Source organism: Manacus candei, unplaced genomic scaffold (genome assembly GCF_025592945.1).
Source record: "Manacus candei isolate 608988 ecotype Guabito, Panama unplaced genomic scaffold, ASM2559294v1 h1tg000009l, whole genome shotgun sequence".
Classification (NCBI taxonomy): domain Eukaryota; kingdom Metazoa; phylum Chordata; class Aves; order Passeriformes; family Pipridae; genus Manacus; species Manacus candei.
In genome coordinates, this window is record NW_026138057.1 from 6,422,915 (window position 1) to 6,437,743 (window position 14,829).

Here is a 14,829-nt window from a genome sequence, read left to right on the forward strand (position 1 = left end):
TTCCACATACTGATGGGCTTAGAGAAACTCAGGAAAAAAGGCTCAGCCTGAGTGCTAATACAAATGAAAGACAAGCAGATGAAAAACACATTCTCATTGTCTGTTTGACAAACTGGTACTAGACCTCCATCTAAATTTAGCCAATTGATTTTTAGCTAACCATTAATCTTTACTAACACCCCACAGAAAGCACGGACTCAGAAGTCAGTGGACAGCTTCCATCATCAAAGCTTCAGATACAGCCAGGCAGGACACGCCTGCAGACGGCTGAGGGATTGCTAAACTAGCTTGCCGGGAAGATGGACCTTTCATCCCGTGTTCCCCTGTACTGGGCAAGATGCATCTCTATTTCTTTTCCATCCAAGCACTGCTTCCCTAACGCGGGCCAGCCTTGGGCCTGCCAGGTCTCCAGCACTATCCATCACTCCCGCTTGCCCGTCACCTCCTGGTGCTCCCACACCTCCTCGCTGGCAGGGGGTCCATGCAGCCCACAGGAGCCCTGCAGGGAAGTTCTGCTGCTGATCAGAGCCCCGGGCAGCTGCCACATGCAAGCAGCTGCTGGTGAAATGGCCTCTGGTGGTCAAGGAGGCGAGTCAGTACCTGGCTTTGGTCCTACCCTGTTGCTCTTGGACAGGCTGATGGACCCAACAGAAAATAATTTGGAAAGGTCCGTCATCTTTGTCTTTTCCTCTGGCCTGAAGTGTATGCCTTGCATTAATCTGAATTTACACCCTTTGATGTAAAAATCCTTTGTCTGGAAAATCCGTATGGAAAATGAATAGGAAATTCTGGCCGTTTTGAATTAACTTTCTAGGTTTGCCTTTTTAAGGACTCAGCCTTCTTGTCAGATATTTTGGTTTCCTTAAGATTTGAGAACCAGCAGAATTTTCTTTAGGGAATGCTGCAGAAAAACTTTGATGGGAAAGTAGATGATAAAAATAACTGTTTGGTGCCAAAGGCAGTAGACTGGGGATTAAAAACCCCTCTGAAGTCAGAGGCATTTGGGTCTTGGAAGGAGCTCAAAAAAAGAGGTGAGAAAAGCAGTGGGCCTCCTGGGCTATGACCATGGTTGGGCAGCTGATTCTAGGTGAAGGATTTGGGAAGAGGAAAACAACAGGTGGTGGGCGGAAAAAGCACGAGAATCAGATCTGCCTGGGGAATAAGTGGTGGATAGAGTGACGGACTGCTGATATAGGAGTGGATGCCACAGAGAAAGAGAACAGGTGAATCTATGATTAAACTCTCACCTCTTGCACCACCAAGAGCTTTGTGAAAGACTCATGCACAACAGCAAAAAGCCCCAAACCAAACAAAACCCAACCAAATGAACCAACCCAACAAACAAACAAACCAGTACGGAAAAATCCTACAATTAAATAGTTGTTCCCTCAGAAGAGGATGAGAGCAAAACGTGTGACAGATATTAGTCATGCCACTTAGAAAGGTGTTCAATGATGAATGATGAGTGTGGTGCAAGGACGTAGAATAACTTAGTCAATAAACCAAATTTGGGACACAGAAAGAGATTTGGATGGGAAATACTGTAAGATTCACTCCTGTGAATGACTCTGACCGATAGATACTTTATTCTTTATTTGCTCCCTGATACAACAGGTTTTCAGCAATAGAATAAGGGGTTTCACACTTCAGGCTACAGTAGGAGATGTACAGAAGTAAAGGACATTTGAGATGCATCATCATCCACTGGAAAATTCAAACCCTGGATTTAGCCTCATTTAAAAACTGCTAAGGCTTTTTGTTTTCATGGTCAATACTATTTTATCAGCTATCTGTTTACAAAATTCAGCCAAATATCCTCTCAGATGGTTTTATAAACTTCTGGCAGATGTGAGTGAACATGTATTTGACAGAGCCAACTAACACCTAAGCAGCTCCCGTCTCGTGGCCTCTGCTCATGACTCTTGCTGCATCCCATTCTCAGTGGAGTTGGTTGGGTTTCAAGGGTATTTGCTGTCAGAAATCAGCTGCCTTTTTTTTTTCCCCCTTTGGTAACCACCTGTTTCCCTGAAATCCATTAAATCCATTGTCTTTTCATGATATTATTTTGCTTCGAATCTGAATATTTTATCAAATGTCATTGTCAGACTACTGATGATAGCTTTAGAGGGAAATACTGAAAGCATCTTTGAACACTCTGTAAAACAATATAGAACTGAGTTTGTGTTGAAAATATTGGAAAAAAAAGATAATTTTGAAATGTCAAATATTTTCACAGCTCTGTCTGCCTTGACAATGTATGGCCTTTTCTGATTCCCCAGGGAAAATCTGAATGGGAGCTAAGTGACAGATACAGAACAACCTGTGGGCCACCATCCTTCTAGTGCTGATGTTTCAAGGTAACATGTAAAAGAATAAAGAAACCTGAATGCATGATCAGGGCTGAAGTCAATACTTTGACATTTCCATAGCTGTACAGGTTTAGTGTCTCTAATATTAGAAGAATATGCTGCAAGAGTGAGTACGTTAAGTCTTGTCTTAGGCTCGAGCAGTCACCATCTAAACAGCCTCCATCATTCTCTTCCCATTCACAAGTGTTTCTTAAAAACATATTCTACATATAAAAAACTGCAAACTTTTTGGGTTTGGTTTTTTGGTTTTGTTTGTTTGTTTTTTGGGTTTTGTTTTGGGTTTTGTTTTGTTTGTTTGTTTTTTGGGGTTTTTGTTTTGTTTTTTTTTTTAATTTATGGTATTTTTTTATCTTTTTCAGTGCTCAGAGGGGAGTTCAGTAACATCTCTGTTGGAGGTAAAAGAGCTGGAAAGGTGTGCCACACAACACACAAGCTGTATAGGAACCAAGCTTTACACTCTGTGGGTTATCAATGGAACCAGACTCGCTGGTCTTCCCTCCTGCCTTTCTTTAAAGAAGACATATTTACAGAGCCAACCCCCTGAACGCTGTCCATGTGCTTCTAGTCTTGCCAAACAGATGAGAGAAGGGTTAAACCTGAAGCCTTCCCACTGCCAGGGTCCCTTTCTCCTCAACATGCCTCTCCCTTTTTCTTTTACTGCTTCGACTTGTATTTTACCATTTGTTATAATAATGGAGTCTAGAGTGAAGCTTGTGGCCCCATAAACTTTAGACATAATTTTAACTGTGTCAGCTTTAAAAAGTCAGAATCTGCCTCATCAAAGGGCAATCATGTCCAATGTGGGTGTCTCTGTCAATTGTGTTTTGAACTGCAGCAATAATCCAACCAAACCATGCAAAGAGCCTTTCTACACCCACATTTCTTAATTATCATCATGAGACTGAGGTAGCTGAGACCAGATCTATAATGTTTTCTGGATGTCAAAATGCCCACACACCTTCTGTAATCCTTGTGCTACCAGCCCCCTTTCATATTGCTTTTAGTTGGTCCATCTAATTATCTACTACCATAACTTTTTACTGCATTATTCCCAAATCCCACAAAGGCTCTGTTTAAGAAAAAAGAAACAACTGGTCTGATGAGACCTCCTTAACTGCACAATCTTATAAACATTTTAGTGGATGATAAACTCGTCCTCACCCCTTTCAGAAATGAACCATTATTTTTTTTACAGTCAGGTAAGACCTAGGGCCTTAAAAGTCACTGCATACATTACATCCATAAACAATGCTATTTCTTGGGAGCTTTGGGGTCTACTGTCCATTTGGAGAATAAATAAGTTCATTATTTTCACATGTGCTACAGTCAATAAGGATCTGGAATGGGAAAGTAGCGAAAATGTTATGACTTAATGAACATGTTGCATAATCATTCTTGCCAAATGTCAAAATAAATTGGAGGCCAGAGTGTACAGTTTACGCTTGTTAAATTGGGGTTTTGTGTGCTATTTTGGGAAGGGAAAAAAAAAATAAAAAGACAGACCAAACCACGAAAAGGCAAGGGGAAGAGAAAGTATACACTTGGCCACTTCTGGCAAGACTTTGGTCCATTACAGTCCCACCACTAATGTTCCCCATGGGAGACAATACAACAGCCTGGGACTGTGAGGAAACCACTTACCGACAGCAGAGTTGGCTCTGTGGCAATGTCCTGGCCCCAAGGCTCTCCACGAGCAAAGGAGGGGCAGGGGCCAACCCCCTGCAGCCCAGCTTATGCCACGGACCAGACCTGGCTAATCCCTGCCTCTCTGGGAAGCGTCAACCTGCGCCAGGGGTGGGAATCAGTCACGTCCATTAGCGACTTCAAAAGACTTTTTCCATCAGGAGACTACGAGTTTGCACTCTGCCACGAAGTTCAAATGAAAACACGAATAACGTGACTGGAGCAAGATTTCACTTTTGCTGGAGACTGTTGTGAAATGTCAGTTCCACAGGTAGCCCATCGATTCCACTTTTGGCATAGAGGTACTGGGAAATGCAGGGTTTGTCTACATTATGCAAAGAGTTTTCTGTTTGTCCAAGCGATGAGTAGCTTGAAAGCTCTGAGTTTAGAAATATCTACACAGCTGAGGACCTCATCTGTTGAACACCAAAGCGTGTCACAGCTATTTTCCCTTTGAGACTGCCTCAGGAAGAGACCAATTAGGATTACATGGTAAGTAAAATTATTCCCATACTTACATGGTTAGGAAAATAGGTCTCTCCAACTGCATGCTCAAAAGGCAATCAAAGCAATATTATTCTTCTGGAGTTAGATTTTGCCTTATTTATGGTTTTCCCCACTGAGCACATGTTCCGGCAGCACCAAGAGGCCACATGGACTTCTTACTTCCCTTCCTGCTTACTCACTTCTTGCTTCTTACTCCACCTCTACATCTAGTAATGGGAGTGCCACAAAAGTGCCTGTATTTCTTGCTGCCTGCGTGAAATGCGTGGATTACAGATATGTGGCTTTCATTTATTTTGTTTCACGACACAAGGAGGGGGGAAAAATCCTTTTCATACACCTACATCTATCACAAAGCAACTAAGAATAGAAGCAATATTGAGACAGATGGAAATGTTAATGGTGACAGCTCACAAGCACGAATCACACATTTGTGAAATAATGAAATGGGTGGGCAGTTGTTATATGAACTCCATGTCAGTTGGTATGTTTTCCTGGCTCCAGTTTTGCAAGAGTATGTCTCAGAGATATTTTCAGTTCATAGGAGAAGCCAGCGCCCTACCCTACACCTTGCTGGCACGTGGGTGTAGGGATTCACCAAAGCTGGTGAGCAGCTTGCATGAGAACCTGCTCATCACGTGCCCTGGGCACTGCAGGATGTCCCCTGACATTTCCCTGTCAGGGCATTTTAGTATTCCTAACAATGTGGTGGGAGAGACACAGAAAGGAGGTGTAAAAACGCTTGGAAACTCATACACAAGAGAAACATTGGATACTCACACTTGTTTCAAAATCCTACTTTCAGGCATACAAAAGTAATACCTTTTTTTTTTTACATATCATCTGCCCATATTCTGTGGTCCTTATGACTAGCTGGACTTGCTGACCACAAATGAAAATGAGGATTACAAAAACCAGTCCTGCATTTGTTCATTTTTTTTTCTTTCTAGTTCTTCATGCCCCAAAAGCCATCAAATCCATTTTAAGGACCACTTTGACAAGCCTGCTTTTGCTAGCCCTAGTTTCTTAGCCCCAATCTAATGTTAGCTCAAAGGGGAGGGAGCCGTGAAAGTGTCTATCCATATGTATTTTACCTTGTGCTACCTGTCTCTTTCCCAAGGTCTAGGGAAACTACTGATTTTCCACAATTTTGAGAGGTACTGTTTCTTACAGATCCTTTTCACAGAACTTGACATGACTATTTTTTGCTAGAGGAATGAACTAGTTCTCCTGAAATCTCCTGGATACTCTCTTTGTTTGCGTATCTGATTTAAAAAATTCTAGCACCTACATCTTCAAGTGCTCATTGGTGATTTACTACAGTGATTCATGGTAAGACTTACAGTTCTAAGGAAAATCTGTCCCTTGGGATTCATCCACCTTTCCAGAATTTCTCATGGCAGGGCAACCGTATGCCACCGTATTTAGGAAGCAACTTATGGTAAATAAATGGCACACAGTCTGCATTTTCTTAGGGCATTTCTAAGAGTTCAACAGTATTGGTGTGATAAAGAAAAGAAATAAAGGACTTGCTGTAAAAAGCCAAATGTATGCGTCCAGCCACCTCAGATTAATGAAATGCTAGACATTAATCCGCCAGCACACATGCCTGCGAATGGTGGCCACTAAAAATAAATACTGAGAACTATCAGACCATTTGAAACAGGAAATTGTTTAACAATGCTGAAAATCCAAGAAGTTATCCAAATGGAGAGCTGCTGAGAATGGCAAACTTGCAGAGGCAACACCTATGTCAAACACCATATTAAAAAAAAAATCTCATGTAAATCTCATGTTGACACAGACGCCTGACAGACACCAAACCACTGAAGACAACACTTGTGGTACCAGGTAAAATAAAACTATTAAAAAAAGGGGAAAGATAGACTGCCATGTCAAAACTTTGCAGGATGAAGAGATATTCAAAGAAGATTGGACATTTTACGGTGTCATAACCGTAAGAGATGAAAGGTGGTGATGAACCACCACCAAAGTGGTGACAGCTCTTGGAGAAATAGTAGATACTAAAATCAATAAAGCTACTTGCAGATTAAGGTATGAGTCACCGTGAGCAAATGTGACCAAATATGGCCCAGTGTCATTTGTTAGCAGCTGCCTGTCCCATGCGTCTCTGCAGAGAATCATTAGAATTCAAGAGAAACATGGCAACAGAGGCAGAAAGGGAAATATCAGAGTTTTTTAAGAGCTGGTAAGAAAGTAATGGGTGCAAACCTAAAATATAGGAAGATACACAAAATTATGCATGGAGTGGAAAATTCATATAAATAGAAGCTCCTTGGCAACCTCCTATATAACAGAACAATTTATTTTGGGAAGTGGATAGATTTTTAGTAGGGCTCATCAACCATTAGTTCACAGTGGATGTATCCAGATATTAGCTCTACCACATGACTTCATCCTCTGTGAAAAAAGGTCAGAGGACGTCTCATTATGAATTTAATGAAACCAACACTGCAAACTACGAGTGTTTGAGTTTCACCCAGCCTGCAAATGACGGATGCTGCTGCGACCTGGCTCTTCTCGGCCTCCTCTCTCCTTCGCCTTAGAGCTGCCAAGAACTGCCTCATATGGCACCCTGACAGGCATCCCCAGCAAACGCAAGTTCTCCAAGTGAAAATGGAAAAATCCACGGAGGGATCCTGCCCGGCCCCTTTCCCCGGCCGGCCTGGGGGCGGGGGGCGCGGCGCGGAGCCCGGACCGCCGGCAGCGCATCTCCCGGAGAGGAGAGCGGCCGCTTCGCTTTCGTGATAAAAAAAAACCAAACCCCAAACCCCGCCACCCCAAACAGATACCACCGCAGCAGAGGCGCCAGGTGACCGACTTCCGTGGGAGCCCCGCGCCCGGCGCCCCTCCGGTGCCGTCCTGCAGCACCTCCATTTTGGCTGCGGCCGGTGCCGGTGCCCGGCCCGGCTCCGGTGCCCGGCGCGGCGAGCGGTGCCGTCCGGGGGCTGCCGGCGAAGAGCTTCTCCCGGGGCGCGGGGCGGAGTGGGCGGCGGAGGGGCGGCATCCCCACCGCCCCCATCCCCGCGGCACCGCGCCCCCGTTTCCGCAGGACGGTGCCTCCTGGGGGGAGGCGGTCGCCGTGGCAACCGCGGCGGGGGCGGGGGGGGAGCACCGGGGGACACCGGCGGGGGGAGCCCGGCCCGGCCCGGCCCGGCCCGCGGTGCCCTGCGCGGCGGCTCCGCCCGGCTGCGCGGTGGGGACGCCGCCGCCTCCCCCGCGGCGGGGCCGGCATCCCGCCTGCCGGGGGGTTCCCTGCTCGGCGGCGCTACGTGCGAGCCGGAGCGGGAGCCCGGCGGGAGGCGGGGGCGGCGGGATCCGCCCTCCCTCCCTCCCTGCCTCCCTCCCGCCCGGCGGGGCCCCGGCGCCGCAGCGGGGCCCGCGGGGCGCCGCCGGCTCTGCCGCAGGGAGCGCCCGTCGCCCCCGCGCCGTGGCCGTGCTTGGGGGCTCGGCCGGCCGCCCCTCGGCTCCGCCGGGGCGGGGAGGAAGGGTGGCTCCCGGCGGCCGGGATTCCCCGGGAGGGGAGGCGCAGGCTGGCTGGAGCGGGGCGGCGGGGGCAGCGCGGCTCCGTGCGGACCCTCCTTCGCGGGAGCGCACTGCCCCCGGCAGCGCGGGGAGCGGGGGGGTGGGCGATGCACAGCCTCTCCGTGCGGAGCCGGGGACCCCCAGAGCCTCGCTACCTGCGAGCACTGCTGCTACCGCCGCTGCTCCGCCAAACTGCTGACTTTCCAGAGCTTATTTTTAGCCCGGAGACTAAATATTATTAGCTACATTTCTACGTAGGAAGAATCGGAAGCGAGCGGAGGGGGGGGGAGTGTGGAGGGAGGCACTAGAGATAGGGAGATGAGCAGAAAGCTTATCCGAATGATCTCCAGTTGGGGGGGCTGCGTTTGGGTTTCAGGCTTGTCAAACACACACACACACACGCACGCACGCACTCACATCATTAATTATAGCAAAGTAGATGCGGATATTGGATCATCAGCAATACATGCACGGCTCTCCCTTTCAGCCGTAGGTTGCGTACACAGAGGGGTCAGTTAATCTCCATGTAGGTAAAGATCAGCTGCGTCTCTTTATCTATGTAAGATCAGTCGTGCACAGTGCCAGCTAGAGCTCAGCTGCATCTCTTTAGCTATGCAAAATCAACTTGCATCCTTAGCTAGGGAAAAAAAAAAATCCGTCGCATCTGCATCTCTAGGTAAAGATCAGTTGCATCTCTTCCCAAAGCATGCACACGCACATAGACGAGATTCCCAGGTTAAATCAGGCACAACTTAACTCAACTCGTAGTGCAATCTCATCCAGCTTCTCCTACCTTTTCTAGTCCTCACACACCGAGCAGCCAGCAAGGTAACAAAACTAGGCAAAGAGCAGGCACCCATCCCCGCACCACAGAGAGAGAGAGAGGCAGGAGCCGGAGGGGGCCGCCGAGGGGGTTCCCCCTCCGCTTACCTTGGTCACAGCTAACACCACGAGCAGTGGCTAGATCGCGGAGATAAATACTGGCATTTCCCAAAGTTGACACCGTCAAACCAACCCCCGGAGCTTGCAAGACTCTTTTTTTTTTTTTTTTTCTTTTTTTTTTTTTTCTTCCCTCCTCTCTTGTTCCTATTCCAGCCCGCGCCGCTAGGAATTCAACTTAGCCCAGCTCCAGCGGGGCGAGAGGGCGGCGGGCGGGGAGGGGAGGGAGGGGAAGGTCCGGGGAGGGGGGGTGGTGGGTTGGCGGGGGAGGGAAGCCGGTGCCCGGTGCCCGGCGGCTCCCGGAGCCCGCGGGGTCGCGAGGCGATGCGGAGCGGTGCGGGGCCGCCTCCCGCCGGGGCCCCGCCGCCGCTGTCCAGGGTGCTGCCGCCGCCGCCGCCGCCGCCTTCCCTCCCCTCCCCGCTCCGCTCCGCTCCGCCGCCGCGCCCGCTGCGCGCCCGGGCCGCCCCGAGCCCCGGCCCCCCGCCTGTCACGTGCCGCGGCCGCGCCGCTCCGCGCAACCCACCCCCCCCATCCGCCGGGGCAGCCCCGACCCCCACTCCGCGGAGCTGCCCCCCCCGGCCGCCCCCCCGTCCCCCCCGACGGCGGGCGTCAGGGCAGGAGAGCGAGCCGGGGAGGGCAGGCGAGCGCCCGGCGGCAGCCCGGCCGCGACAGCTCCCAAGTTTTCTCTCTCAGACGCGGTGTTTCCATCGCAGCCCTAAATCAAAGAGCGCCGCAATTAAAGTTACGCTGTCTAAAAACACAATTCTCCCGGCCTCCGCGGGTTACGCGCTTTGGTGTATTAAGTACTAGAAAGCCGAGCCCGTGATATCAGATACTGTCGTTAAGCAACATCTCAAGCTTTTGTTGTTGTTGTTGTTTTGTTCTTCTCTCCAGTTATTAAAAATAGGCTTTTTTATAGGTACTCACCATTGTTTCTTTGCTGTCCTGGAGACAGAAGTGTCTTAAAATCCAGTCTCTCCAACAGATGCTGGAAGGTAATGTGTCTTGTTTGAAGTCATCATGTGAGAACTTCTGCTTTGCTCAGTGGATCGCCCACCACTTGGTGTGACTTATGAATCTAATAACCCTTTGCAATATCCGCAAGCTTAAACTCTCCACCACCTTGGTGCCTACAGAAGACAGAAAGCAACTGGCAGGGAGTTTTAAAAACCTATAGATTTACGCAAACGCCTTAGCTCAGAGTCACGTTTCCCTCTGAGTTCTTACGTGATCTTAATGAATGAGAGGGGTTACCAACAACACACTATAAAACGTGATCGCAGCCGCCTCCCAGGAAACTGGAGCGGGACAGTAAGTTCCCGAAGAAAGTCCTGGCCGGCGGGGAGCGCCGTGCAGTGAGCCCTGACTCCCACCGCCCTCCTTCCACCTCCCGGCTCGCACCTGGGGCCGTGCAAGACGAGCCGGCTCTGGAGATTTGCAGTGAGGACAGGTAAGTAACCATTTGGAGTTTTTTTGTGTTTGGGGTTTTTTTTTTCTTTCTTTCTTTCCCCGTGTGTTTTTGTTTGTTTGGGGGTTTTTTGTTTGTTTGGTTTTTTATTTGTTTGGGTTTTTTTTTTTTTTAATGTCACGTTCGCTCTGCGCTCACACGGGAAGTGCTCCAGGGACTTGTTGCATACTAGGTCCTGCCACAAGAGGAGCATGGCACAATTGCCAAGACAAGCTGCCTTCGGAAACCCCTGCTTTTCCCCAGCCGCAACTTCCCCGCACACTTTTTCTCCCCCTCCTCGCTCTGTCCTCACCGGGAGGCGCATCCCGGGGGTGGGCTGCCCCGCCGACCCCGCACCGAGCCCCCGCCGCCGGCGAGGCGGAGGGAAGCCGGGCGCATCCCCGCGGTCTGTCTTTTCCTTCCCCTTCTCCCCTCCCCCGGGGCCCCAGCAGCGTCCCGGCTCCGCCCGTGATTTCTGTGGCTGGGTCCTGCCGAGCCCGCTTGCGTTGCGAGAGCACCCTCACACCTGGGCGTAACTGCGGTCTCTGTCCCCGAGAGAGGTGGCCGAGCCCCGGTATTACTCCTGCCAAGGCTCACAAAGTCCTCGTCCCCATTTTGTCTCCGTATCTCGAGTTTATTCTCGGTGGCTGCCCCGCCTCCCCGGCTCAGAGAACCCCGCGGGGAGGGGGTGCGGGCAGGGGTGGGGGGAGTGGGGGGGCGGGATTCTTCGCCTTTGAAGGCGAACTGCAGCCAGCGGAACCTGGACTTGCCAAAGTTCGTGGGTGCTGCCTCTCATAACAACCCCCCCCCCCCAAAAAAAAAAAAAAAGAACCAAACAAAAAAACCCAAAAAACCCACCCAAGACCGAGAAGATCCTCGTCCACTCCCGTTCTCTCCTGATTGACTGTTGGAATTGCATTTACGGGTCGTTTCTCTCCAGAGCGCTCGTTTCTCCCGCCCCCCGAGTCCCAGGTACCTCTGCCTGGGAGCCAAAGCAAGCAGCCTCTTCCATGACAACCATCTATGTTGATCCATGCAATAACCAGCAGATGCTGCCCTAAGACTGGTACAGCTGGTACTTTCCTGCCTCGGCTGTCCTGGGGGCAAGGTGTTAGAGGGAAAGTCAAGTGGTCCCCAGGAAAGCTGCCTTGAGGAGAACTGCTGAATCCCTTCACCTGCACCACATGCTGCTGTTTGCCATGTACAGGCAGAGCCCGTCAGAAAGGCTGTTGCTGATGTAACACTGCACCCGACAGATCATCCTATCACTGATAGGGTGTCACCCGAGATACATCCTTAAGTACTGAGCTTCAGTTAGGAAGCTGAAGTTTTCCTCCAACAGCTGGAAGTACTCCTAGTTAGTGTTAATACTCATCAGGAATACTGGTTTTTAAATGGCATCAGCATTAAAAAAAAAAAGTGTGTATATTTCAACAAGTGGACTTGCAGTGCTTTCTCCCAGTCTTCTAAACAATTTGCTTCTGCCTCTTCCTCAGGGGAGTAAAATTATTTGGTAGTATCTACTTTGGGTAGCAAGTTGCACAATTTATATTTGGATTACATAAATACATACCTAAATCTTCAGAGTTTCTGACTTTGTGGCATCCCCAGTGGTTTTTTATAGAGAGAACTTTCTAAAGATGCAATATGAGTTAAAACATATTTCTACATACTTATTTTGTAGCTCCAGAAACATAGTCTCTCATGGAGAAACTAATTCTACCTGTAGCACTTGTAAGAAAGTACTTTGTCTCCAGCACTGTTCCTACTTCTCATTTCGTTAAATTCTAGATATCTTCATTTTCTCATGAAGGTCTCAGCTGTTAGAGATGCCCAGAAGAAACTTTTGATGGGTCATAGTATTATACTGATGTAATAACGTTAAACTAAAAAAAAAAAAAAAACAACCAACCAACCAACCAAAAAAACCCGAAAAAAACCCTTCCACAAAATCTTCCCAGGAGATCCACAGCAGGAATTGGACATCTAACCCTGTCCAGCTGCTTTTTCCAGAGCAAATTGATGGGGTTTGCCCAGGGTCATGCTGAAAGAACCACAAGCAAAGATACTCTTTAGAGAGCTAACTGGAAGAGCTCCTGGTCAAGATTTCTGCTGAAGCACAGGACTCCACCCACTTCCCTGGGGATAGGTGAGAACTGACAACCCATCTCATACTCAATAGACCCAATTAAGCACGTGTTTGCTGAGGGGATAGTTTGCTTTAGATTGCTTCGAGGTAGTTCATGAAATAAATAGGCACAGTAATCAAGGGAACGGTACAAAAGCGTATGGAAGAACAAAAGGTCATTGGTAAAACAGGTAATACAGGGTAAAACAGGATGCTGTGGAGCACAGGAATTATCTGGCAGAAGAGGAGGAGGAGGTAGCATAAATCATAGCTCTTTCCTCACAGTGCCATTCACAGGTGAGCAAACAGCCCAAGCCTTTCTGATGGACCAGAGCTGAAGTTGGGACATCAGTTACCGCGCACAAATGATGGAGGAGAGTCACTCCTCTGTCAGACAGCTCTGAGGGATTCCTGCAATAAAGGCTTTAGAAAGGGGAGGGAGTAGAATTAAACCCAGATGCCTGTTGAGTTTCCAGACATTTCCTTTCCCTACGTCTTGTTTCCAGCTACGGTTTTTAGCACTAGAAGAGCTTTTTCCTAGGCCATGGGAGAGCCAGCTGTGAAAAATCACTTAACCCGAGTAGGTGTGGAGGGTTATTTTTCCTTATTACTGTGGAGGGGCACAAGTGACTCAAAGTTACTCACTTGACACGTCATACACTTCAGTAAAAGTTGGGACTAGTGAGTAGAGTTTAAAACTAATAATCAGGTGATCCATTTACAGGGTGTTGGAAGAGGATAGCTGCTAGCGTTTTGCCAGAATGACAGGGCACAGCATTTGCTCTATGCAGGTAGTTCATACATATAAGGCAATGTACATCTCTCGTTCCAAGTCTGTTTATCTTGGATTTACATTGTTACCAGATGAAGTATACAACTGCAGGACTTGACTTCAGTGGGGACTACTCATATGTAAATAGTGACATAACTGTTTAGCAGATGAGGCCTAATTAAGCGGGAGTAGGTCCTACATTTTCCCTCTCTAAGAGAAAACAATGTGAAGAAGCTAATGCAGGAGCATTGCTAAAAAGTCACAATGCCTTAAACCAACCTATGAAACACCCTGAAATCCTAAGGAAGCTGCAAGTGTTCTTTTCCTTCCTTAAAATACCTCAGAAAACAATGAGCTATTACTGGTTGGCTTTTTCACATAGTTGAAAGGCTACCAAAATGTGTGGATAACTGCTAAGCACATGCTAAAAGACACCTTCCATCCATTATGCACAGCTGCTCCTTCAGAGATCACTGAAAACCCGCCTCAGACACCAACGTTAGCAATCTGAGCAGAATCAGACGATAACAGTAGCTGTCAACTTTACGGAGATGCTTCTGAAATAAGAGCTATGTGACATCACTGCTAGTGTGAAACGGGGCTGCCAGCTTCTCTCCATGCCAGCAATCTAATCATGTGTTTGAAAGAAAGGTCCCTCAGGGTCATGGTGTGCTAGTTTTGCTGGTAACCTCCTGCTTCTTCAACAGGCAGATTTGGCGCCTGCCCTGCTACTGCCTGGAGGGTAAATACCAGCCTCCCAGTAGGTATTTAGGGTAGCCTCCCATCAGGTGTTGATTTTCTGTGCCTGATCTCCTCCTCCCGGAGATTATCTTGCTCTGGTATTTCCATCTTTCCCCTGATCTTCGTGCTGCAAGCCTTAGCAGTCTTTCACTCTGCCTCCTCCCTCCCTGGAAGTTTTCCTTTCTTTCTGAGCCTACTTGTCTTCAAACTGCGTGTATTCCATGCTGGTAACATGCAGATGAACATCGTAGTCATGATCCCACTCAGACACTAAACAAGCCTCCCACCAATGCCTTGTCCTCCTTTAAAGTGCTAGAACATTTCATCTTGCTTCTAGTCTCCTAAAAGCAGCAGGAAATCCTCTGGAGTAGGCAGGCAGCAGCGTGTGTGCTTGTTGTGTTTGTACCTCAGAGAATGGCTTGTCATGGGCTCACCTCCAAGAGCAGGTTTGCAGGGAAAAGGGGGTGAGACCCCTGCAGTAGGGTGGTGGGTCCATAGCCAGCAGAGAGCTTAGGCTCCCACCCACCTCAGCCCACAAGAGCAGGGCTTCAGTGTCACCATCAACAGGAGGTATTTTGCACGTTGACTTCTTCTAAGATGACAAATTATGCCAAGCTCATATTCACGTTTGGTAAAACCAGGAGAGAGACCAAAGGGCAGCTCAAGCTCAGCATTCCCAAGGAAACCCAGCGCTGCTGCA

At 48.6% G+C, this 14,829-nt stretch overlaps 1 protein-coding gene across 3 annotated transcripts in view; it reads right to left on the reverse strand.

The window, feature by feature from the left end:
* The window catches only part of BDNF (brain derived neurotrophic factor), a 37,959-nt gene extending 27,795 nt beyond the window's left edge, over nt 1–10,164 (reverse strand). The window contains exon 1 of one of the 3 annotated variants that reach the window (XM_051776860.1): nt 9,969–10,164. In XM_051776860.1, coding sequence (XP_051632820.1) covers nt 9,969–9,971 — 3 coding nt within the window. In that variant the 5' untranslated portion in view covers nt 9,972–10,164. Of the gene's footprint in view, nt 1–8,895; nt 8,948–9,032; nt 9,136–9,968 lie in introns of those variants that run through there. The other 2 variants (XM_051776863.1, XM_051776869.1) reach the window with 2 other exon arrangements.
* Between the last annotated feature and the right edge of the window lie 4,665 nt (nt 10,165–14,829).